Source organism: Solanum pennellii, chromosome 4 (genome assembly GCF_001406875.1).
Source record: "Solanum pennellii chromosome 4, SPENNV200".
Lineage (NCBI taxonomy): Eukaryota > Viridiplantae > Streptophyta > Magnoliopsida > Solanales > Solanaceae > Solanum > Solanum pennellii.
Genome location: NC_028640.1, coordinates 50195348 through 50222529, shown reverse-complemented (window position 1 = coordinate 50222529; position 27182 = coordinate 50195348). Strand labels below are relative to the sequence as shown.

The 27182-nt window shown below is 36.7% G+C and overlaps 1 protein-coding gene across 3 annotated transcripts; it reads right to left on the bottom strand.

The window, feature by feature from the left end:
• Positions 1-220: 220 nt before the first annotated feature.
• Positions 221-20470, bottom strand: LOC107018093 (vacuolar protein sorting-associated protein 53 A). Of its 3 annotated transcripts, none has more exons than XM_015218466.2 (25): positions 20294-20470; positions 20069-20201; positions 19778-19872; positions 17176-17232; positions 16865-17015; positions 13427-13497; positions 12315-12439; positions 11584-11744; positions 11339-11480; positions 10827-10890; positions 5454-5639; positions 5311-5352; positions 4512-4616; positions 4362-4421; positions 3568-3645; positions 3052-3159; positions 2899-2964; positions 2535-2612; positions 2323-2456; positions 2146-2239; positions 1943-2020; positions 1665-1727; positions 1087-1155; positions 897-992; positions 221-762 (listed from the first exon to the last, which is right to left on the bottom strand). In XM_015218466.2, exons 2-25 carry the CDS (start codon positions 20124-20126, stop codon positions 469-471), a joined length of 2475 nt encoding a protein of 824 aa, XP_015073952.1. In that variant the 5' UTR covers positions 20127-20201; positions 20294-20470; the 3' UTR covers positions 221-468. The 3 variants fall into 3 exon arrangements, with proteins under 3 accessions (XP_015073952.1, XP_015073953.1, XP_015073954.1); XM_015218467.2 differs by having other exon boundaries at positions 20069-20177; positions 20294-20464; XM_015218468.2 differs by having other exon boundaries at positions 20069-20161; positions 20294-20464.
• Positions 20471-27182: the final 6712 nt, after the last annotated feature.

The following is a 27182-nucleotide window of genomic DNA, read 5'->3' as shown; positions in this document are numbered from 1 at the left end:
TAAAAAAGGAAACATCATTTTATGACTTGCTAGGCGGAAGGTAGACGAGCGAGAGTTAAGCCAATGAAAGAGGGAAGCCCGTCATAAAGCAGCCGACTAGAAGTAGAAGATTGTTGGCCTGAGAGAAGGTGACCTCTCTTAAAATGATCTTTTGCATGTGTTTAGGTTTGTTAGAGAAGATGATTTGATCCGAATAAATCATGAACTTCTGGGCAGCACATCTTGGAAAATTTTGCATTAAAAGTGGAGAAGGCTTTGGTATCCATTTCAAAATTGACATAATATGAGACTGATCTTGAAAAACTCTAAGTTACAATCTACACCGCAAAAAAATGTCCAATAGCTTTTGCTATTCCTAGAAAAAAAATATATAACAGTTGATATAACATTAATGGGGGTATAGGGAAAATACAAAGAAGCTAATAAAGGAAAAGACCTGCCAAGAATGATGAGCTCAGGAACCGGTTCTCATCCATTGAATAACTTCCTAAATGGCCCGTCCTTGCGATCTTTTGCAGCTTCTGTCAACGCGAGGAATCTCTTAAAGCCTGTGGTAGCTGCACCTCTTCCAAGAGCAGCTGCTCTTGTCAGCACATCTTCTCTTGAAGTGATAGCCCCAGGTGATGCTGCAGTATTAGTTATGACTGGTGCTATTGAGGTGTTCGGGGCAGATGAAGGGGCCATAATGGTCGGCTGAGAGATGCCCGACCCACGTTTGTTGAAGTCATCCAGTATGCTCTGCTGATCAGCTTTTTTCAGGCCCTGCATTCAAATTTTAATCTTGGTCTTATGCTCTTAATGGATAAAAAACATCCAGCAAACTGCTTATCTCATAGCAACCTCAGAAATAACATTTTAGATTTAAAAAATCGGGAGAATAAAATGAATAGCAGAACCTTAAGCTCCAAAAGACGCTGAAACTCTGTGAGTGTTCCCTCTGGCAGCAGCGCACAGTATGTATCCGCCACAGAATCTATTGGAGACAGTATGACCTATTTAAATAAAGAAAACTCAGTATACTATCCTGAGGAAGGAATACAAGAGCCTTGTTTTACACTATAATTCATCAATCAGACAATCACTGACCTTCAATAATGCTTCTGCTTTGCTCATCTCACGACTGACAAATTTTGAATAGCTAGCAGCTCCTGCTGTCTGTTCAAAATGGGTTCAAAAACGTTTAAGCCAATGATCTTGTTTTAAACTATTATACCAAAGGAATCAAGAAACTTAGCAAGAAAGCCTTTATGGAGGCAATAACTACAAGAAGACGAACTCGGTGCACAAAATACTAGTGACTAGTGACAAAGGAGAACACTTTCTGCGAAGGATTTAGAGATATTATAACTGCTTTTTCTGTAACAGTATAGTTTCATATTCATCAGGACACTAAATATTTCAAATGAGCAACAATCATCTTTGCCTATTCTTCTTTCAAGGATCAATCATATTCAGTTGCAGCTATGAGCCCCTTTATTTCATTAAAACAACAAATTACTTCAGGAATGAAGTGCAAATATGTGGTGGCCCCAAAGCATAGAAATAGAAATGTGAAATAGAATGACACTGATAGAGAAAAAATGTCAGTATAAACTTAATTCAACAGACAACCAAAAAGAAAAGAGAGAGAAGTTTCCACACTTCTGAAATGCTTGCAATCTTACTTGTTTTCCCAGAGAAGGAATTTCCAGCAAAATAGTCTTTACCGCTTGTGTATCTAAAAGCATCTGCAATGATGTTATACCAGTTAAATTAAAACTACATTAAGATGATCACCATTTATAAGCTACATAGATCTCAGACCGCAACTCTTAGTAAGCCGTGCAGTAGTGAACTCAAGCGGCTCCAATAGTAAGAGCCAGCTTGGCTCACTCAGTCAAGATTTATGTTGATGAGAAAAATGGACAAACTGAAGTCACAGTAGATCAAAGATTATCAGTACCTGCTGTGCTCCAGTCTCTGATATCTGTTTGCATTTGAAGATATTGTGATAGAACCGTGGACCAAGAGATGATGCAAGCTGCACAATGATGAAAACATGAGTTCAATATTTGAGAAATGATGCAGGGATCAGATACTTACACAGATAAGGACTTAAATGTTTTTAATTAAAAAAAAATTTCTGAAAATAAAAACTATTTTCACCTTATCCAGGAAGAACTGGAAGTAAATAGGAGACAGAAGGCTTCCAAGCACTGGAATGCTACTGGTAAGGATCAAATTTATGCCATTGACATAGCTGCAGGAAAATTTACAAGTTTTGAAGAAATCATCACAAGAATTTCTGTTTGAAGGTGGCATTGTACGACATAGTTAACATACTCTGACTGATCACCAACACTTTCGAGAGTACTCCATGGAACCCGAGTCATTGCAGCCATTTCAGAGTCAAACTTTGTTTCTATTCCATGCACTAATGTAATCAAAGATTTTGTAATAACTGCAGAAAATTCATCCTGAAAATGGATTTAAATGCTAAAGCCATGACACTACATAAGAGAATTTATGAATCGAACCATTAGAGCAAGTTCTACCTGTACTTCAGACATATCCACTCTATCCGCAAATTGAGCATCAATCAGTTTCGACACATTATCTGCTAATTCTCCGCACTGCTAACACGATAAGATGGAGTTTGGCGTGAGTTTGAGGAGACAGCAGAAAAGAAAATGGCAATATTTGGGAATTTCTCTCTGAATTTTTATGACAACAGTTCCTCATCACCTTAGGCTATAGTTTAAACTTCAGTAACCTTTACCAACTAAAAATGCACTAAAGAGGGTCACACAGTTCTGCACCTTTTTCCATCATTGGTTAAAGGAATTCCAATTTAGCACACAGAACCGGATATGTTACTAAATTTAATACCTAAATCACCCATACAAGGAGAAAACTGACCGTTTTGTGACAATACTCTGCAGTATTTACTATGTAGCAGATAACCCTTTCATCCTTGTCCGAAGTCTGGAGAAAATATTTCATTGGTATCAAGTGGAGAATTAGTAGCAGAAAAAAGATAGCCAAGCTTCCAGGTGACAATTGAGACTATACCTTAATCTGTCCTTCGATTCCTGTGGCAGCTGCAACAATTCCTGTACCACCCTTTGGCAATCTAGCGAAAAGTTTTGTAGCATAAGCTTTAAGAACTTTTTGAAATGCCTATTACAAAGAGATCAACAGTATTAGTTAACGTAGGCCCATAACCTAGCTCACTGATCCGAAAGTGTAAAGCCTCTGCGCTCATAGATCAGTTTTGGGTCATTACATACATGAATATATTATAGAAGTCTTGTAAATTTCTGCAAATGAATGACATAAGGTGTCATTCAAAGTTAGAAAGGCTAAGGTTCTAACCCTTTGTTACTAAGGTGAGTCACTATCGAATGCTGCTATCTGACATCTCATTTTTATGTCAAAATGGATCCACTCTCCTCATCAGAACCATAATTTACAAAATGACAAGAAGCTCCCTTTGTTTATTTTGAACTTCTTTAATCAAATTTCACAACCTCAAGAAAGTATACTAGGCCAAGAAGCAAACATTATCATATAATCTAAAAAAAGCACCTTAAAGAGATTAAACAATGTCTGGTTTCTCGTCAAAGCACTGCATCTCTTCAAGCTCCTCCTGATGATTACAAAGACCTTAAGCAAACAAAAGGCAACAAGCTAGTGAGATCAGAACAGGTGAGATAAAATCTAATTACCATATAGCTCACACTACAATTTTTAAGCATCTTCTTGACGCGATATTAGAGCCTTAGAACATCATCTTCATACACAATGAAGTATTCCTCTTGTTGAGGGAATTAGAGGTGATTAACGAGTTGACCTGTAAGGTGAAACCTCATAATATATCCATGTTAACTAAGCATTGTTTAGTTATTATTATTACTAATCTATTTGTTTTCTTTGGAGTTTGATGTGTCGACCTTCTATTCGTTATGAGTTCTGTAAAATCTTTGCCATCTATATTGCGATGCTTATTTGCTGTTCATATTGTTTCAGGGTTTGACTGCTTAGCAAAAGGAGAAAGGTTGTTTAAAAAATGACAGAATAGAGTAGAGCAATGATCGAAAATACAAAAGTTCAAGAGAAAACACCGACAGAGTTCGCAAAAGCAAAATTCTCACACTAACAAATGATGAACGGTCAGGTTACCCAACATCCAATAATGTACAATTTATGCAAACATATTGGCTCTATAGATAATGCAATATTTCCGCAAGTATATCTGCTCTATTGATGATGCAGCATTGACGATATAGAGCTCAATAAAATATAAAAATAATCCCAAAAAACTGTATGAGTTTCCCTGATGGGCCCCTGATGTGGACCTACAAAAATATTGAATACTTTACCTTAATGCTGCTAGACAAAATATTAGTCTGACTTCCCTCCTCAATTTCCCACGTCTCTTCCTAGGTATGAGACACAAGTTTTTAGTCAGTAGGGGAGATCTACATAAAGAGAAGTAAAACAATGAACATTTATGCTATTGATGCTTGTACCAGCATTTCTTTTTCCAAACTATCCATTAGAGTCTTCTCTTCCAGCTCTATATAAACTGACAAGTGAGGTTCAAAGCACGATGAGATAATCCCTCTGAAATTGAACTGACATAAAACAAAACATAATATCATTCACCTGCTTGAAACCGTAGAAAATCAAGACTGGAAAGATAATGTTTAATGTGTAGAAAGCAGAACAAGAAAAAATTGGCACGACTATTAAGTCACCATGCTAGCAGAGCATCAAGGGGTGTTTCATAATGACCTGTCCATATAAATGTAATTTTAGAGATCTATGCATGTACTGAGAGAATGGCTGCCTTCAATTCATCACAGCAACTTGTATGCAGTAAAAATGTTACTGTACTAGATTTTTCCATCTCAGAATTGAAGCAATTTTCTGAAATCAGCAGCTCTTGTAGCAGGTTAAGACTCAACTTATCAAATTTTGACTATAAAATGAGTTCAAGAAAATTATCGAAAATCTTGTGCAGAATGCAAATATGATTAATGGAAGGAAGGATTCCCCTTCAACATATTAAACTCTACAGTAACAGTCCAAGTAGTTCATCCCTCCCATAAATCATCAGGAATGTGACAGAAAATAGAGATGGAGATAATCAATTAATCATGCATCTGAGTCTAACAAAACCCTAGTATCACAATCTGCTTAATTCGAGGGCTGAAGCAACGTATTTCTCGAGCCCAGGATGTTCTGGACCTTCAGTATTAGCTCAGCGGGTAAGAGAGAAAAAACACCACCAATAACCAATATTTCAAGAAAGTAGAAAATACATACACCAGCTCCCGGCACTGATGAATCTTTTTGTCCATCTTGTTCCTGACAAAACACACAAGCAATATAAACGACTGTACAAACTAGCATTATCAAATCCACCTTGGCATGATGTTACAACTAAAGAAAGAATCTCAGACACATACTTCATTTTGACTACCATCATGAGCAGCAAGCTTTTTCTCATACTTTTTTCGAATATCTGAAACTGTCTGAGTCTTGTTTCCACTCCTTTCTGTTTCTTCATTGTCATCTACAGAATCTTTACTGCGGATTCCACCACCAAATTTCTCTGCCAACTCCTCTTCAAATTCCAAAGTGCGCTGCAGAGCCTAGAAGTGCACCCACAAGAATTTCAAACACAGAGAAAATCAACATGAAGACAAATGTTGATGTACAAAAATATGAAAAAGATAAAAGCAGTGAAGTTGGTTTTCAGCTTCCTAAGTGAACATAAACACAGATATTGATGGATAAATAATATGAAAAAAGCTAAAACAGTGAAGTTTCCTTTTCAACATCCAATCAAAAGTAATTTTCTTCTGAGTGGTGGAGAAGAGAACTTTACAAAAGGGAAGAGAAACAGGTATGGTGCGTCTGTACTTTATGCTCAAGTTTATGAATGGCTGAGGGAGTTGTTGATTGATAGACAAGCGCAGATTTGGTAGAGCATAAGGAGTAAAGTAAATATCAAGGAAATTTATCATAAACTATCCATCTTTTAGTTTTCTGAAGGTGGCAATGTGTCGTAGGAATGATTAGTCCATTTAGTAAAAAGAGCCAAAAGCTCATTTATCTTCAAGCATCACATTAAATAACACCCTTTCTCATTATTCTGATATCATAAACTATCATCTTTTAGTTTTCTGAAGGTTTGGTAATGTGTGGTAGGAATGATTAGTCCATATAGTAAAAAGAGTCAAAAGCTCATTTATCTTCAAGCATCACATTAAATAACACCCTTTCTCACTATTCTGATATGTTATACTCGAGCCGAAGGTCCTACAGGAACGGTCTCCTAATCTCCATGAGGTAGGGGTATGGTCTGCATACACTATCCAGACCCCACTTGTCGGATTTCACTGGTATGTTGTTGTTGACTTGTATCACATTAAATAACAAAGAAGGACTTGGAGAATTCAAAAGAGTTAAGAAGTGAAAGACTTGGAGAATTCAAAAGAGTTAAGAAGTGTCGATGGTAAAAAAAAGCCATAGGCAAAGTATCTAGAACAACTTGTTTCAACAGCTAGGGATGTGGGAGGGGGGCGAGAAAAAGTATAAATTATACTAAAAGCAAAAGATTCTAAAACTTTTGACCAGTGACCATGGAAGTTCATCTGGAAGACTAAGGCCCCTTACAAAGTCTTGTGTTTTTCTTGACTTGTAGCAAGAGAAGCATGTCTCACTCAAGAAAACTTAAGAATTAAGGGGATTTCATCTATGCTCTAGATGTTGTATGTGTGGTGCAGCCTGAGAAAACCAATAGCCATCTGTTCCTACATTGTCCTATAATTGGACAATTGTGGCAACTTTTTTTGAACTTGGTAGGACTAAGATGGTCTTGGCCAGCAACAAGATGTGAATTATTGAAGTGCTGGAACTATAATGGTGGTGCAGTGAAACAAATAAGTGGTGGAAACTTGTCCCAGCTTGTATATTGTGGACAATTTAGAAGGAGAGGAACTACGGAATTTTTAAGACAAAAGCAATCATATGCAGAAAGTCCTAAGCATGGTTGGGTTTTTATAATTGTGGATAGCATTGTTATGGTTTTCAAGAAAAAAAAAAGATCCTAAAACTTTTTGTTAGAAAAGGATTCTGTATAGCATCCTACTTGGAAAAGGAATGCAATGTATATGGCTCAGTGTGATAATTAATTTGAATATCTTAACAGTATTCGCACTATGTCCCGCTTGGTAGACGAAATCTATTTCTTGAGTCTTTATTCTCACATGGTATCAAAGAATTGGTGAGAAAATCCGATAAAGAAAACTCAGGCAGACAGCTGTCGTGCTTCAATTTCCGGCAACTGCTAGGGCTGTTTTCGTCACTCTCTCTCGATGGGTTACAAAATATGAAACCACCACAAGTTATAGAAAACTCCAGCAAAGAAACCCTAGAAAACTATTCCAGAAGAATAGCCGTCATGTGCCAGCAGGACCTTCATCTCGGCTGCACGTCTGTTACACGCGTAGGGCGCGTGAGATTTTTTCCTGAATGATTCCGACACTGGTCATTTCTCCCCGGGGTCGTCCAAGAATTCTGACAAACCTGTGATAATTTTTCTACAGATTCCAACCTTCGGAACCCTAACCCAGCTACTCCAATCAGCTTTTCAGCTACTTCTTCTGAACTTCAAGACAACCAGCAGCTTTCTCGACCCTTTTTCGACAACTTTCAAGCATATCTGATAGTATTTGAGATTAATTGTCAACCATGTCCTTTGGGTATGATATTTTAGCTCCAAAAACATGGGAATTGAAAGTTCAAGCCCTATGATCACTTCAAAACCACTAATGGGAAGTTCAAACTATTTAGCATAGGCTTCCTTGGTTGAGTTGTGATGCAAGGGTCAAGGTATTCAAGATAACTTAACAAAAAAGGCCAGTGTGGTGAATGAAAAGGCAAAGGCTAGTGAGGTAGATGAAAAGGCCCAAGGCCAGTGAAAGAAGGTTTACGCTCAATTATGCAGTCTCATGTAACAATCTATTGACTCCAAGTTGATGCCCTTGTTTCGCCCAATTCCAACATATTATTCTTTCTGGGAAAAGACTCGCGCTTTATACACTGATTACATATATCACCTTAATGATGTGATATCAGTCACTGGCTCACTGCCATAGTTGAAAAACAACAAGAACTATGAAAGATGATATTTCTAGTTCTTACCATTTGGACTTCCTAAGAACCTTAGATTCGGTGTGTGATCTGATTTTGGCTAGTCTTGCAATTCCTACAATTGATGTACTATTCTCTGAGTTACTTTTCAACGCCTCCTAGTCACACACTACTCTCCTCACAAACTGTTGACTCTTTTGTCACATCTCAGATAATAGAAAATCGGACATCCTAGTCTATGGAGAATAGGTGAGGAGGAGGTCGTTTTGAAAGATCTCGATATAGGTGTAGTTATTGTAATAGATATGGACACACTTGTTAAGTATGTTATTCTATGCACCGTCAACCAACCAGGAATGCTCATATTGCTCATACTAACAGTGTAGGTGTCAGATTTTCTTTATTTGAAGGAGAACACAATGAGTTCCATTTATTTTTAGAAAGGTAACATTCGTATGTATTGACTAAAACCAGTACATGGGTTGTGCTGAAAACCATAATTACAACGTATCAACAAAATAAGATATCTAAATCTAAAATCTAAATAGAACCAAGGATCTCAAATTCAATATCCTCTAGGTAAATCTGTTTGCACCAGAAACAAAAAAGTTTGATACAGTTCAATTTGATCTTCTGAAGATCACAACTTTAGCTCTCAAAACATCTAGCATTTCTCTCTCTCTCCAGATTGTCAACCATATATAGGTTGGGACAATCCTCCATCTATCTCTGTCTGAAATTCCCCCACCTACCTCTTCCCAACTGTACAGGAGGTGGGTGATTCTGTTAGGAATAGTCCAAACAACACCCCTGAGGCTGATAAAAGCCCTACAAAGTTGGGGTTGTTATCCTGCACTGTAAAAACAGATGGCTGACTGTCTCAACCTCTTCTGCACACAAATAGCATCTCGAGCACATAGAGAACTTCCTCTTCTTGAGATTTTGTTGTGTCAGGACTGCTTCTCTTGCTTGAAACCAAGTAAAACATGCCACCTTGAAGGGGATTTTTGTCTTCCAGATATGTTTCCATGGCCATTGTGGTGGCTGTTGGCCACCTTTGTTCAAAAACATGTATGTTGAGTTCACCTTAAACATGCCTTTGCTATCTTTGTTCCACCTTAGTCTATTAGCCTCATTCTCCCTTTGAACTCTGCCAGAGCTCTGAAAGTTTTTGTCACGGTTTCAATTTCCCAGTCATTAAAATTCCTTCTAGACTGGATGTTCCATCCTTGTGTCCAACTGTCAGCTACACTCGTTTGTTGATGTACTGCCAACACATACATCTAGGGAAAAGGTTTTTTAAACTAGCATGTCCCAGCCATTCCTCCCAAAAGGACGTCTTACTTCCATTGCCTACCCTCACAGTTGTGTTATTTCTCAAAAAAGGCCAATAAATTCTAATAGACCTCCATAGACTTACACCATAGGATGTAGATACCTCATTTGTCATCCATTTGTTCTCCTCTCCATATTTAGCTTTAATTACTTTGCCCAGTGTGCTTGAGGCTCATGTGAGTATCTCCATAACCACTTCAGTAGAAGTGCCTTGCTTTGTAGTATCTTGGAAGAGCAAGAAATAGAGTGTGGTTGCTTGATCCAGTGCAGAAGCAGAATACCAAGCGAGGGTTGTAGCAACTTGAGCTAGTTTGGATTAAACAAATGCTCAGAGAACTAGTATTTGGAGAAATTAGTCAAATGGAACTTGTGTGATAACCAACCAATTTTTCATATTGCATCAAATCAAGTGTTTCATTAGAGGACTAAACACATTAAGATTGCCTGTCACTTTGTCATACAAAAGATACTTCCAAGAGATATTATTATAAAATTTGTGAAGTTCAAAGATCAGCTTGCAGATATTTTCACCAAGCCCCTCAATGGTCCTCATATTAGTTACATCTATTACAAGTTTAGTACATACGACTTATACGCACCGGGGGAATGTAAGAATAGGATTGCGCGTACTATTGTCCATGGAAAAGGATTGTAATGTATTGTGTATAAATAGGACTCAGTGTAAGGGTGGAAAAATTAAACCCAATCCGACCCAACCCATTTAGGTTTGGGTTGGTTATTGACCCGCCCATTTGTCAACTCAACCAATTTCAACCCATTAAAAATTGGGTTGATCTGTAACTCAAATTGATTTTTGAGAAATCTTGTCAAAAATATTTTTGAAAAAACTTTTTTTTAATTTTATATATTATATACAGTTTTAATAATTAAAACAAAATCATCAGGCACTAAAAGCTTATAAAATTACAAATAAAACTATTATGACATAGTAAATTAGGTGGGTTGGGTTATGACTCGTTACTAACACGTTTTGACCCAACCCATTTTGGCCCAAACAAATTTGGGTTGGGTTGGATTTTGACCTGTTTATTGTCTTGACCCATTTTGACCCACCCAAACTCAACCCAACCCGCCGAATTGCCATCCCTAGCTCGATGTAACAATTAATTACGCACCTTAATAATTTTCATGAGTGTTTATTCATCACACTTTTCATATACAAGCTTAGTTTTAAAAGTTAGGAAAATAATTTCTTATTTATTTATTACCTAAGAAGAATTTGAGGATTTTGCTAAAAAGAAAAAGGCCACAGTTAAATTTCATCCTCACTGTCATGAGAAGAGAAAAGTTCAAAATGATTAAGCCAACAGTTGAAAGAAACTTACTGTCAACAAGGTTGCTACATCTGGCTTTTCTTTCATACTAACAAGGATTTCCACAAGTTGAGACCTAAAATGAAAATAAGATAGTGAGCCAAAAGAGAGGTCAAAACAGTAGGAGGAAAGCAACGAAAACATCTTATTAGTTATTAAAGAAGAATACACAAATAAATTTTTTTAAAAGAAAAGTAACTGCAGTTAAACATTATTCTACTAATGAGAAAGGGCATCCTCAGATAGAACAGAGCAAGTTAGTCTCCTCTTGGAATCAATATTTGAGACTGCGATTTCAGTAGTAATGACATTGAGATACCATTGGAAATTCCTTTGGAAGGCAGAGGAGTCAATGCAATTTGAGAAGAAATTCCAGGATCATGTGAGCTTTTTAGGTCTATAAGATGCTACATGCTAGGAGGAATCCCAACAGAATTTGTTTCAACATGGTAATACCCATCGAAGTAATCATGCTTCCTTCAGGCGGCCGAAAGAAAAAGGTGAAAAGAAATCAAACATCCAACCTTGTCAACTTGCAGAACTGAATGCAAAGCAAATAATCGACGTGCCATGAACGAGGGAAAATTTTCCAAATTTCCTCATTCGTTCTTAGCCGACGCTTGATCCAAGCATATCTTCTTTCAGTTTTGTCCAACTTAGCTAGTTCTGTAGTTGCAAATGTGATAGGCAGTTAGTAACACAGACATCCAACTATCTTATGGACTAATCAGACTTGGCAGTAACAAAAGACATGGTCAGTGGGACAAACCTGCTCCTTCAAATATCTGCTGGTACGAGGTGAGTTCTCTATTACAAAAGTTTTTCACTAGCTCTTCTCTAACTGAAGGCTCGAGAGCATCAACAACTAAGCAGGCGTCTGATAACTGTTGTAATAGGTTACTTTCTTCTGTCTCCTTCCCTGTGCCTAAACTGTAAGTGATGAAAGAAGGTTGAGAAAAATGGAAACAAGAAACAATAAAGATGTACAATACCAAGTAAACGTAAATATATACCCACTATAATGGACATTGATTTTAGGCAACAATAGTAACTTTCTGGTGGAGAGAGATAGAGATGGGTATACTTAAAGCCAGCAAGACACATGCCAACAGGGCAACTCAGATCTTCCATTTACTTATTAATTCGTATGGCACAAGAAGTAGCTCACTCATGCATAGCGAAGAGATACCTTTAGTAGATCATAATGAGTGCTAGATAGAAAACCTAGGAACAATTCCAACGTGCTTGAAATCTAAAGAAAATATATTTGTGTCTTCTCTTATATCTAAGAGCTCTTATTCAGAAGAACCTATCACAACAACTTTTAAGAGAACACATGAACAGAATGTTGATTGTTGAATTGACAAAGGTACATCTGAGCTACCATGGCAGATAAGAGACAAGTTAATTGAAGTCCATAATAGAGTACAATAATTTATTTTATAAGAAGTATTTGCAAATAATGTCCGACAGTAATATCACTGAGTTTCTAGTACACACCTGGAGAAGTCAGAGAACACATGTGACTTGAGGACTTGTTTGATGCTTTTGAACTTTTCTCTAAGTTCTGTAATCTTAGGAATATCCCTATAGGCTTCGAAATGACTACAGAGCTGGTTTACAGCCTGAAACATCACAAGATAGGAATCAGAAGCATATCCATCCTATTTGCGGGAGCGATAGCATTAGAATATCATGGAATAAAGTGTCTGTTTGTTGGTTGCTGAAGGCCTTTGGTAATATGTATAACTTCACATTATACAGCTTCAGCCAATACAGATTACAACGAGATATACATATCTAAGAGAGGGAAGAAAAACATATCTTAATAAATTAGTATTCAAGAAACCTACTGCACAGACAACTTAAATTCACCTCAAGAAAAGAGGGAAGAGAAAGGGGATACACACAAGAACAAGTGCAGGTTCAACTGAAATAAGTCAAGTATAGAAGTAATTCTTCTCAAGAAAAACATATTTTTAGAAATATAACCTACACTACTTATATAAATTAGTATTCAAGAAACCTACTGCTCACAGACAACTTAAATTCACCTCAAGAAAAGCGGGAAGAGAAAGGGGAGACTCACAAAAACAAGTGCAGTTTCAATTGAAATAAGTCAAGTACAGAAGTAATTCTTCTGAAGAAAAACATGTTTTTAGAAATTTATATTACCATATCATTATATTTCTAGATAGAATTACAGAGTATTAGAGCTGTAACTTATTAAGGAGCAAAAATAAAGTCTGAGTAGTAACATATACTTTTAAATCAGCAGCACCCAGATGAAGTCCTAAGTGAAGCCTATAATCATACATTAATATATGGCACAGACCACTTAAATAGTAAATCCATGAGCCAAAAAATAATTAAATGACACAAAAACCTCCTTTAATACACCAATATTTTAAGAACAATAGGTAAACTCAGAACTTCTCCTATAGAATCCAGCAACTATAGCAAGCATCTTGCAACAACAGAAGTCAATTATAACAAACCTAATGCACAACATGCATTCTTGTACAAGAAAAAACTGTAGTAGCAAGTTGTCATGTGATGGTGAAGGTTAAATAATGAAAAGTTTATACTATAGAAAAGCAACCGCTAAATACCTCAAGCTGTGCTGCCGCCTCTTTATAGTGACGTTTGGAAGCCATTACTTGTAGTTGCTCTACTGCAGAGACTGTTATAGGACAAAAGAATCACATGATATTTTTCTTTTATAAGGAGAAACGTGTTCAGATAATGTATAATTTTTAAGGAGAAACGTTAAACTAAGCATGCATAGATGCTCTTTTGTTGATAAATCATATCACATAACTACAATAATTGATAAAAGAATATTTTTCCTTCTCTCATTATCCATGATCACTTTTGAGAGAATATTTGTGTTAGTATCCATGTTGGGTACAACACTTGTGGCAAGTAAAGTATCTGATGTCGATTTTCATCCAAAAAAAAAAAGTGAAGTATCTGATATTGGGTACAACAACATACTCGGCGTAATCACACAAGTGTGATCTGGGGAGAATTAAGTGTACACAAACCCTATCCCTACCTTGTGAAGGCAGAAAGTAGAAAGTTAACCATACTTTCGAGATCAGATAGATTTGAAAGTAGAAAATAGCAACAATATACCCATCGTAATCACACAAGTGTGATCTGGGGAAAGTTAAGTGTACGCAAACCCTATCCCTACCTTGTGAAGGCAGAAAGGTTGTTTCGAAAGACCCCTGTCTCAAGTAAAACATTATAAAGAAGGTTTCAAGTTGTCCCAATGTGACCACTGAAATCTCCTCCAATGAACAGCTTCTCGGAGCGAGGGATACCAATCACTACATGGTCCAATTCTCCATAAATCGCTAATTAACTTCCTCGTCCAGCCCGCTTGAGTTGCTAGCACTAATAATGTTCCAGGTCTCAAATGACTAGCTTAACCATCATCATCCTGCCATTCATCCTCCTAACCTCTACCACTAGCTCCCAGAGTTCTCAATCTACAAAAATGCCTACTCCATTCCTATTTTACGAGCCTCCTGAATACCATAATTTAAACCCGTAATTGTCTCTAACCTTAGGTCCCATCCCTTTGGTCTACTAGACACAAGTTATATTGACCTTCCCTTCTTCAAAATCACCACTGACTCTATAGACTTCCCCATCAAAGTCCCAATGTTCCAAGACCCAACTCTAAGCCTAGCTGCTCCCTCGCCACATTTGACATTCGCCCCAACCCGATCCAAGAACATGACCTTACATTACCATCATTCACCCTATAATCAATAAGCTACTACAATGAAAGGTATATTAAACTAACACTAGAACAACAAAAATCGAAATAAATGAATGCGAAGTCCACATAAAAAGCACTAGACGAGAAACAAATACAAGCAAGCAATACTGTGATTTAACTAGTGGAATTTTTATTTGACAAAGATCAAGAACATAAGATAGACTCAAGAATCAATTTCTAAATTCTGCAGTTCTACTTCTAGATTCTTTCAGAATATTGGACCAATACGATAGAAACTAGATGTATTAAAGGAAACTTGATTAACCAAGAACTCTGAAATTAGATATTAGAGGGAGACTTGACTTTGAAGGAGATAATAGATCTTCTATATACAGGAATGGGTACGGGTCAAGAACAAAAGCATTTCTAGCTTTTCTATTTGCAAAAGAATCGGAGCGTCCAGTCTAAAACATGAACGCAACAGGTGGAATCACTCAGGATCAGTACAAACCCAATAAATACCCATACACGACTGATGAAGAACAGGTGATATATCTCTAACACTCCTAAATGTGTAACCTGATTCTAGTAGTAACATGGATTAGAGACTTTTCTCCTTTTTTCTTCTTTTTTGTGTCTCTTTTTCTTGGTTCTTTTTTATTTTCATTTTATACTTATTTTGGTTGAGGAAGTAGGAATGGCTCCACTGGGTGAACAAGGGATTGAAGTATAGAGATAGGGTAGCACAAACAAGCTAAGGAGAAGCATGGAGCAAATAGATAGAGAGTAGGCTAATGGGCTAAGGAGTAGGCTTGGAGTAGAGTTCGTCACTTCGCATGCTGAACTGAGATAAAGAATCTCACGGAAGCTTGATGGACTTAATTGAGAGAGAGATGCACATTGCAATGGAATATGTAGAGAAACAGTTGGTAAATGAAGTTACCACAAACTCTGATACCCTTATAAAAGAATCTAGGTGCTCAATCCAAAAGCTTAAAATAATGAGTGGAATAACTTGAGAACATTTAATCTTTACACATCCAATGAGAGAGATGTAATAATGTTTCTAACACCATCTATAAGTGGCTAGACCCACTTTGATGAACTCTTTTTAATTTCATAGAAAACCTCAACGCTTAATACATGAGTATTTTCCATAAGAAGGAAAATACTTCATTAAGGGTGCTAAAGTCGAATCACTCCAAGTTGTCAGGACTTTCACTTTCAGTGTCGACACTACGTGGGTGTGGGACCCCTACCCAATCTGGTCAAGCGATTTTGGGTACTTTGACCAAATTTGGCGGAGAAATTTTGGACAAATTCAATGATTTTAGGAATCAAAACAAAAACTAAGGTGAAATTGAAGAAACTATATTTCTATTGTCACTTCCTTTCCTTATATCTCCTTCTAGGATTCTCCTCTTGATCAGTATTTCTCCTCAAGTTTTACACATAATATCTCATAATTTAGGTTTTATAACTCTTATCTTTAGATATTGAAATTACTTTTAGTTGAATCCCCAAACTCGTACCCATACATGTATTTGTATACCTGAATCTTATAATTTAGATAATACAGGATCCGACCTCTAGATCTGCACCAGTATAAAACACCCGCACCCGAGTCCGAGCAACTTAGGAATTACTCACATTCCTTTCTTTTTCTTTACATAATAACCCCAAAAACAAAACAAAAAAAATATCAATTGTTTCCTCTCCTCTCTTTTCTTTTCTTAGAGTACCATTTATATCTTTATAAGGTGGTATTTTGTTGCAAGACAACACAAATGAGGCATTTTTACATTCTCTCTACGTGAATAAGTCGTGATATAGCCATCTCACAAATAAGCACTCAGAAAGATATAGAGACTAAAGGTGGAAAACACCCTCATAATTCCTGCAAAAATATGGACAAGATTTGAGTTTAAATACTCTTGGATTAAATGAAGACGTAAGTCTCTAAACAAAATTTTCCTCCGCACCAATACATTATTCCACAGCATCCACCTTGCTTAGAAGGTGTCAACCGCAAGCTCAAATTTAAAATTTTCTTTATTTCCACATAGAGCCTAGCATCTAAAATAAAATCTTGCTCAGATGGAGGACTCCTATTCTCTATATAAGAATGTTCAGATACCACTTTCCAAGGACAGCAAAGTGCCTATAGTATATGAAAACTAAAATTATAAAAGATCTACTGGTTTCATCAACAATTTACTTTTTAAGCATGGAGAAGGAAGCAAATCGGCCTAAAATCTTCTTTCAAGCACAAAACAGAAAAAAAACAAAGAACTTTGACAGTGAAAAATGGACTAACCTAGCATGGTTAGGCGGTGAAGGGCAGTAATTGTTGTTGTAATGTGTTTCTTTGCAAAATCCAATTTTTTAATATCACGACATATTTCCTGAACCATTGTTTCACTTTGCTCTGCTTTGGTCTTAATTTCTCGAATCTTATTCATGAGTTCCTGGATTTAAAAAGTCAAATAATGAATAAGAAACCACCAAATATCTCACATAGATAAGCAATACCAGGCAATTTTCTGTATCTAGTACTAAAAGACTTTATCTTCCGCAGCTAAAGCTTCTGCCATACAATAGAAAAGAGAGAAAGCTTAAAGAAAATACCTGCACAGCACTAGTAGCTGCAGCAAGATCTTCTCTGGCTTTGGTTCCAGAGTTACTCTGAAATATGAAAAGGCGAAAGTTCAAAAACATAGTTCTTACCATGATTATAAAAATAAAAACAAACATCAGGAAGTTTCATTGATCAGGAGAAATAATAACAGCAATTACTTAAATAAGGTAATCTTGATGAATTAAACATTCTAGGTTTCTCATATCTCCTCTCTCTTCTTCTTTTTATCTTAAGAGGGAAAGTCAAAATTGATGTATTCTTACCTTCAAAATTCACCAAATAAAAGATAAAAGAGTAAATTGAAAGAAAAAGCATAATGAGAAATTCCTAGCAATTGCAAACAATTCAAATATTAGGCACGTTGTTCTAGAAGAATCAAATGATAGATGAAGATGTTCCTCATATAACTAAAACCGAATGGTTGAAATGGAGAAGTGTTAGTGGGGTGTCATGTGATAGAACACTACGTACCAAAGTGAAAAGTATATTCTACCGTTATAAGACCGACAATGTTTTATGGGAGTGAATGTTAGGCCACTAAAGTGCAACATACCCATTAGATAAGTGTCCTCAGGATGTAGGTGATAGATGGATGTGCTGTTATACAAGATTAGACAAAATTAAAATGACCACATTTGTTAGAAGTTGAAGTAACAGCAATTTTTTTTTTGAGAACGATAACTTAAGTTGAAGTAACAGCATTAAGAATAAATTGACAGAAGATCATTTGAAATGGTTTAATCATATATTGCGTCAACCTCCAGATGCACCGATACTTAGATGTGAAACCATTATGAGTGAAAATGAACACTTAAAGGAGATGAGGAAGATTTATAAATACATGGATGGAAGTTGTCTCAAAAGACCTATAATTTCTTCCATGTAGACAGCTAAAAATAGGGCATATAGAAGAAAAAGGTATATATAAATGATATCAATTTTTTAAGATCTAAAAGTTCATCTAGAGCCAACACTATGGGCCAACCGCAGTCTTCGAAACTCGGGGAGATGGAACTTCCCTTCTACCTCTCTAATTATATATCGAACTTATTCGCTTCACACAATGCTTGAACTTGTGACCTAAGACACAAGTCCGTCAACCTTTGTCAATTGAACAAACACTTGGGCCTTAATGTATTTGGTATAAGCTACTTAGGAATATGTTCTAGTCATGTTAGTACTTCTAACTAGGTTTGATGCTTTTTAAGAGTATTTTATATTTGTATGCCGGTAAAAACATAGAGAACTCCTAATATTTTATTTTATTTTTCATGAAGAACTCCTAATATTATTTTTTTACGATTCCCTTCATTCTAACTTATGTGATGGTGTTTGACTGGGCATGAAGCTTAAGAAACAAATGAAGATTTTTTAAACTTGTTTGTCTAAAATAAACCATGGATATTTGTGTAGCTATAAATTATCCTATTAAAGATAAAATTAGCATTTTAAAGTAAAGTTGTTACAAGATAAAGAAAACTGACATTCTTTTTGGGATTGACTTCCAAGGAAAGAGTGTCACATAAATTTGAGATGGGGAGTATTATGTAAACATATTTACCTTTTTTAGTTTCTTTTATTTGGTATGACTATGGCATGAGATAAGTTAACATGGAGGATTCATATAACCGACCCTAACTTGTTTTGGACTGAGGCATTGTTGTTGAAGTATTCCTAACAAAATAAACTCAAACTATAGTACTTCTAATGCAATCTTAGAGGTACATAATTTACATCCAAACTTGCATTGCGATACATATTGTCCAAGAAAATTCCTTCTGGTAAAGTAATAATTTTATTGAAGCAAGTGGTATACAAAATGTAGGCTCAAAATAACAGGTTCTCCAAAAATATCAGGGGCCATCTTTCTTATAATCTTTTTATACTTGTGAAAAAACTGAAAGGTGAATTTGCAGAACTGAATACATGATCTTAAAGGTTTTCCCTGTCTTAGACACTTCGACTAGTTACTTGGACTAAACCTTGTTAGCAACAGTGGGCAATCATTATAGTTTATATAAACTATCTGACAGTTGTGGCAAACTCTTATCTAGCTTTGGCCATTATTGAAATATTAATCAATGAACATCAATTTACCATTTGGTAGTTCCAGACTTGACCCGGAACAGAAATTGGACCACATAATGGATTTTTTGTTTGGAGAAAGAAATATGATGGACATTCAGGATAACTTGTCACCTTTCCTCCATTATCATTTATCCCAATATGATTTGAACTTTGACTAGAGTGGAAAAGATATAGAAATTACCGACGCCGACTGGAATCAAGGCATAGATTGATTCACATCACTTACTCCAATATGATAAAGAATTTTTTATCAAATACTTTTACATGGTGTAACATTAGAGAGTAGTTCTTCTAAATTTTTAGAATAATTGAGTAAAGAGTAAAAGGACAACGGAATTATAGTGCATGTTTATAACTAAGCTTTCGCCTTGAAGCATCAGTACTCACAGTCTAAGGATTATAATCAGCATTCACAAAACATGACATCATCATATGTAAATATCTGTACTTTTAGACAGCTAGGCAAAGTGTAGTAAATGAGAAAGGAGAAGCAAAATAATTCACCTGTTGCCGGACAGCCGTCAATATTTCAGCATCAACACGACGAATTTCACTATGTATCTTCTGCATAAGGGGCTCAACACCAGATAGAGATGCTTCTGCACAACAACCATGTGTCAACTGATTATTCAGAAAGGGACAAAATTATATATAGGGATGAGTCAAAATTCAGAAATTAACTACATCATAAAAGGAAAAGGGGAAAGAGACTGATCATGAGCAGCATTGGGTTAAAACCCTTGTTCTGCAAACTAGTTGATAGCGAAAAGAAATGTAAATAAACAAGTAAAATACCTGTAGGAAACATCTGATTGATGTAATCCAACGTGTTCTGCTTGTCGGATGCCGCCATGAGATCTCCTGCTGAAGCTGCACCAGCTAAGGAAGCTGCCAAGCCGTGTCACTGACACGGGTAAGCGTGTGTGATCTGTGTTGGATCCGGTCAAACGAGATCGACCAATACTATGGAGAAAAAACTGTAATTTTGATAACTCAAAGTAAAGATCCGAAACAAAATACCTTCAATTCTGCTGCTATATAGCAATTTATACTAATCCTTTTGAAGCTTTTTTCTCGATTATTCTTCTGGTTCATGTGCTCTGTCGCAGATAAATCTTCTTCTTGTTGTTCATGGGGAAGAAAATGGAAAAAAGAAGATGAACCAGGGCTGCAGAAGAACAAAGATAAACAAAGAGTACAACACTAATTAACATTAATTATTTTTAGAATTAAAAGATTAAAAAACTTAATAAAAAAATATATTATTTAATCACTTATTTTTCTTTCATTTTCGTCAATTAAATTGGAACAGAGATAGTACATTATAAATTCTATAAAAAAGATACATAAAATAGTAATAAACATCAGATATAATATTTATTAAATTGAGAAAAATGTAAAATAAAAGTTGTTAGTAAAACTATATTGCATGCGTAGGAGAGATGGCCGACCCGTTCCCCACCTATCGAAGTAACCCCACCCTTGAGAATTGAGATTATAGGATTCCCCAGAGCCACCGAATGGAGCAACGGCAGTGGAGGAGGACAACCTAAACAAGCAATCTTTCAAGGAGTCTTGGATAAGCATCCAGGCTTAAACCAAACAAAGGTGCAAATGCTAAAAAAAAGGTTGAGCACCTTAGTAAATGTGTCAAATACTACAAAAGATCTCCTCTTAGCCACTCTCACTCCAAATATTGGGAACAATGTAGATTCCTCGAAGAAAGAGGAGGGTGAAATCTCGCCACAGCCATTCAGAAAAAATCATCACAACTCCCCTATGGATTTGACACCCACCGTCTCATCAATTAATTGTACCACCGACTTCTCCTTACTGGATATTAATCACTATGGTAACCCCCTCTACCACAACTACTGGTAAAGCAACAAAAAATGAACCACTCAAATTTCAATCCCATGATTTTTGTCTCGGCGCCGATGCCAGGGAATCACATCCTAGAATCATGGCTAGAGTTGGCATTACAAGGACGATATCTTACCCTAACAGTGTTCATCGATATACGGCCAATATCCATTGTTATTGAGGATCCCTTGTATCTTGCGTAAATAATCGCAGAGGGCATGAACCAGACAAATAGCCTATATGGGCAACAACTATGGACGCAATCGTTGCTGCAAACCTCCCTGTTTAGCACCCCAAACCAAATTTTGAAGCAGAGAAAAATTCCTCTTCAACCAGCTTCAACACCATATTCCTTTATTTCCACCCTTGAACTCCAACCCAAAAGTGATGAACCTAAGATTTATCCCTCGGTACCAGAGATGGGTGCAGCTCAACCAAACCCAAATTGGGTAGAAAACCCAAGGGACGGATTCGTTTGTCATTAGAAATCATAAAACAAACCAACTTGTACTTGGCGGAATGGATTCGCGCTGCTGGGATCAAGACGTCGAGTTCTTAGTATTGGACAAGTCAATACTCAAAGAATTCAAAGAGCCCTACAACAAAGCTATCTTTGCTCTCTCTCCTCGGATCATAAAGAAGATGGCTCTGAAAGTGACGAACGAGAGCGAACCACTCCCCCAAGAGCTTCTTTTAAACCTCAAATAGACGAGAGTTCTTCTCCCCAAATGGTGAAAGGAAAGGATCCACTATCGAACACACCACCCCCGTCTAGTGCGCCAATGAATTTCATCATTTGGAATGCTAGGAGCCAAATAGCGCTTCCTTTACAAGACAATGCAGGGCCCTGATCAAAGTGTATAACACATCAATATTGGTCCTTCTCGAGACCAAAATTAAGGATCACACTAAGATTACCTCTAAATTGAACTATGATTATTTCATCCAACCTGCTGTTGAAGGCCATTCTGGAGGCATTGTTATCATGTGGAAGGAAGATGTCCTCGAACTAAACAACATGATTGTCACTGCGTAGGGTATCCATGAAATGGTTCAGGTACTCTCAAAAAAATACTTTTGGCTCTTTTCTGCTTCATTTAATTTCTCCAAGTTAAAGATAAACTATGAGGCAGCCCCATTAATAATACTCGTGTTGGTATCCTTTGGCATTGTCTTAACAAGTGTAACATGATAGATCTAGGGTATTAAGGTAGTAAGTATACTTGGAACAATGAAAGATACAAAAATAGGAAGGATCTCATCATGTAAAGGTTGGATAGGTGTGTGACAAATGGGCCCTAGGTACTTTACTACCCCAACTCTATCGTGACCCATCTTCCTAGAACCCATTCAAATCATATTGCCCGCTAAAAGTCCAGTTGGAAAAAAATAGGCCCAACATTGGAATCAGCCCCTTTAGACTTGAGCCCATGTGGTGTGGTCACCCAAACTTTCAAAATGTGGTTAACAACAGTTCACTCCTCAAACTAATCTCCCATAATCCATTACCAGCTCCAAAGACAATGCCACCATCTGGAGTAAAAATGTTTTTGGTAACATCTTCTAAAAAAAGGAAGATTGTCGCAAGAAATGACGGGATTCAGAGATCTCTTCACTACCCCCATAGCTCCTTTCTCCATGATCATGCTCCTAAGTGAATATAGTACTCTGTTAAAATAGGAGGAAGAAATTTGGAGGACCAAGTCTAGAATTGATTGGATCACCAGTGGTAACACCAACACTAGCTTCTTTCATGTCTCCACCATCAACAGAAGGTGAAGGAATCACATCCTTCTTATAAAAAAATGACACTAGAAATGAATTCAGGAACCATGAAGAAATTATGTCTCATGCCACAAGTTTCTTTGCCCACCTCTACTCCTCTAAACACCTAGCAACCATCTTTCCCAATCCCCTCAATCATTTGAGGCTAACTGCATTACTAGCCCTATGGTGGAAGCATTGGATGCCACCCTCTCTATTAGGGAAATCAAAGAGGCAATCAAATCTTTTAAGCCACTCAAGACAACTGGCCTCAATGGAATCCACCCCATGTTTTCTTCAGAAATATTGGGGTCTGTAAATGACAGTACAATTGCCTTTTATACTAACACCTTTGAAGCCAACACTATGGATCAGACCATGAACACCACCTTACTGCGTCTCATTACTAAGTTTAACAATGCTTGTATAATGAAAAACAATAGACCTATTGTCTTGTGCAACACCCTCTGCTAGATTGTTACCAAGATCATTGCAAAAAGAATGAAGGCTCACATTTACCATATCATTGGCCCATTCAAGCTAGCTTCCTCTCTTGTAGGAGAGCTAGTGATAATTCCATTATTGTGTTAAGAGTATATTAGTCATTTTAGGAAAATGAAAGGTAAGCAAGGGAACATGATCTTAAAGATTAACTTCGAGAATGCCTTTGATAGACTTGAGTGATCCTTTATTAGAAAGTCTCTTATCTTTTTTAACTTTCCCCCAAGCTCACCAATCTCATCATGTCATGCATCTCATCCTCTTCAATTGTTGTCATTGTTAATAAAACCATTAGTGACTACTTCACCCCTTCAAGGGAAACCAGACAAGGGGACCCATCTCTCCTTACATCTTTATACAATGCATGGAGAGACTCTAGATGATGATAGATTGTGTTGTGGGAACCAAATGATGGACACCTATAGGCATATCCACTTCAGGACCTAGAATTTCCCACCTGTTCTTAGCGAATGACTTGACTCTCCTCTCTAGAGCCTCTCCTGAAAGCTGTTTTTTCATCAATAATATTCTAGAGACATTTTGCAAAGCCTCTAGGTGAAATCTTAACCTTAGTAAGTCCAAAATCGTCTTCTCCCACAACTGTAACCCAAATAAAAAGTTCTTGTTCTACACTCCTATAAATCCAAGCCAGCAACCACTTTGGAAAATACCTTGGATTTTTCTTTTTACTCACTCCAACCTAGTCGCAGTGACTTCTAATTCATCATTGATAACATGAATACTAAGTTATAAGGCTGGAACACTAATTTTCTTAATCTTATGGCAGAATAATTCTGGCGAAATCCTCCCTAAGTAGAATTTCTTTCCTTGTTGTATATCCAACTTCAAACCAGAACTCTCAATACCATTATTGAATCGAGATGAACATTTGGGGCACCACTGCAGAAAAAAAAAGAAAATCTATCTTGTAGCCTGTGACACCATCACTAAGAGGAAAGAAGAAGGGGGATTAAGGAATCAAGAAAGTGAGCTTAAGAATGAAGTCTACCTCACTAGCTTGGCCTGGAGGCTTTATAAGAGCCCCTCAACTCTCTGGGCAAATATGCTATGCTTCAAGCACTGTCACAACAAGAATAATAACCTAACAAAGAGCATCACCACCATTACCTAGAAGGGTATCAAGACTAGCTGGGATATTGCAAAGAGGGATCAAGTTGGGCTGTTAAAAATTATAGGAAAGTTAGGTTCTGAAGATAATTGGATCCCGGGTTTTAGAACCATTAGACAACATGTTGTTGGACCCCTGAGTAGACAGGAACAAGGAACCATTGTTGCCTCCCTCTGTCAATATGGTGCTTTGAACCTAAATAACTCTCAATAACTATTCTGGATAACATCCTCAATTGGTGGACGACAGTTTCATCCCAACCTCCACCACCAAGAAGGATGTTTGAATCTGGTACTTGACCAACAATGGGAAGTTCTCCAATAGAAGTGTGTAAGACCGCATCAACTTCCTGACTGTTGTAAATAACGGCCTAACCATCAACAATAACCTCTCATGGATGTGAAAGCTATAAGCCCCTAATAAAATCAAGACATTCATCTGGCTATTGAATTAAAGGCGTCTTCCCGCTGGTAAATACCTTCACAAAATTGTGGTTAACCCAATTTACAGCAATTGTGATAATGCCGAAGAGGATATTAACCATATATTTTTCCAATTCCATATGCACATTAGTTTCTGGTAAAAGATGGCAATCTCAAGCCTTACGCAAGCCAATTTTACTGGATGGGAACTTGGCAAGCCATCAAGCAAAAGAGCTTCAGTAAGTGGATGGCTTGGGACATGATCATCTCATTCTACCTTTGGGACCTTTGGACCAACATAAACAAATAATTATTTCAACAACAAGATAGATCATGTCCAGACTGACAACATCACCAACCAAGCAATGGAGTACTTCTTCGTGAGAACAAAAACCAATCATCACAAGTCCGGAAGCGTCGCCATTAGCATCAATTGGTGCCCCCAACCTTTCAGTCCTTCAAATTGAACACCGATGGGAAACTCAATCTAACTTAGGAAGAGGTGGACTTGGTGGTCTATTTAGGGACCACAATGTGAAATGGCTGAAAGGCTACTCAAAATGTTGTACCCACACATCGGTGGTGCAAGATGAGCTCCTTGTGTCATTCATAGACTAAGGATGGCTGAAAAGGACAACCTACTACCTCTAGAAATCAACAATGACTGCGCACAAGACATAAAAATGATAATTGAGAATCATCCTATTTTTAACAACATTATCTCTAATTAAAGGTACTTGCTCATGAAGCTGGACAGCGTGAAGCTCAAGCATGTGCTTATAAAGGAAAATAGAGCGGCGGATATGCTGGCGAAGGAAGGTGCCAAGGGTTTCTTCTTTGACTTGATCAAACTCGACGCCCCCCCCCCCTAATTTTTTATCAAATATTTTGGTATCTGATGTAATAGGGATAGGTAGTATAAGAAGGGTCCCTATGAATTATGTTTTGGTAAATGGCCAAACTATGGTAAGAAATAATTTAACATACTCTAATTGTAGAATGTCTCTATCGCTAGTTTAATAACTTAATAATATTATTTTCCTGACTAAAAAAAATTGAGAAAAATGTACTAGTTATTAAAATTTATTTTTCTCATCAAATTTTTTTGTTCAACCTGGAAAATATATGATATCATACTCGATAAAAAAGAAATCGAGTTGATCCAAAGTAGGACTTAAATGATTATTAATAGAGAAAATTGAAAAAATAAATTATCGTAAGGGTTAGGGATGGCAACTTGACAGGGTGGATACGGGACAGGGCGAATGCAAAGTGAGGTGGGTTTAAGATACTTGGGGCGGGTTCATGTGGGTTTTTTAAAATAGTGTGGGGCGGGGAGGGTTGTGGATCTATGTGGGTTCAAACTAAAATTTAACTTCTACATGTTATAAGAGTGACATGACATTATTCATTACGATAGTTTCTTTAACTACTAAAATATTCAAGATAGTCAATGAAAATGATTCATTCAAAGCTAATATGGTTTCTTACATGCTTCTTAATTAACCTCTGTAAAATAAAATTTTAACTCATTATCTATTAAATTAATACAACTTTAATGAGAATTTGAATTTATTTTTATGAATTTTATTTTAAGTATCAAACTTAACTTTTTTTGAAAAAGAAAATGTTAAAAATCTCATGTGGGGCAGGTTCATGCAAAAAGGGTCTATGCGGGGCGGCATAAGACATATTGAAAATGAAAAAAAATATTACGCAGGGCGAGTTAAAAGTATTACAGGTTAAGCTCAACCCGCCCCATACCACTCCATTTTCATCTCTCTTAAAGGTGATTTATAATTTTTGTTCTGCTCAATAAATCATTAAAAATAATTTTGTAACACCTAGAAAATTGGAAAGTTAAGTTAAAAGTGAAAAGTACAAAAAAATTCCCCTGAAGTAATGAAATACGAGTCCAATCTATGAACTGGAGGAAGGCAATCGTAGAAGATGAGTTGAGCTTCGGAAATTTCAAGTTTCTGAAATCTGACCTATGACTTGATAGGATGAATTTAGATGACTCTCTTTGAAAGGATCCAGAAATTTCAATCAAGGCCTCAGACCTACGAAAGGATTTGACAGATTGTAGTAGTTCAACAAGTCATAGAAAGATTTCATAGAACTGATCCAGACTTGGTAAAACATTGAACATAAAACTGTATTCTACGAAAGAGGTCTACGGACCATAGACTGGGCAACAAAATGTAAAAAGGTCTCGTGAGAAATTATA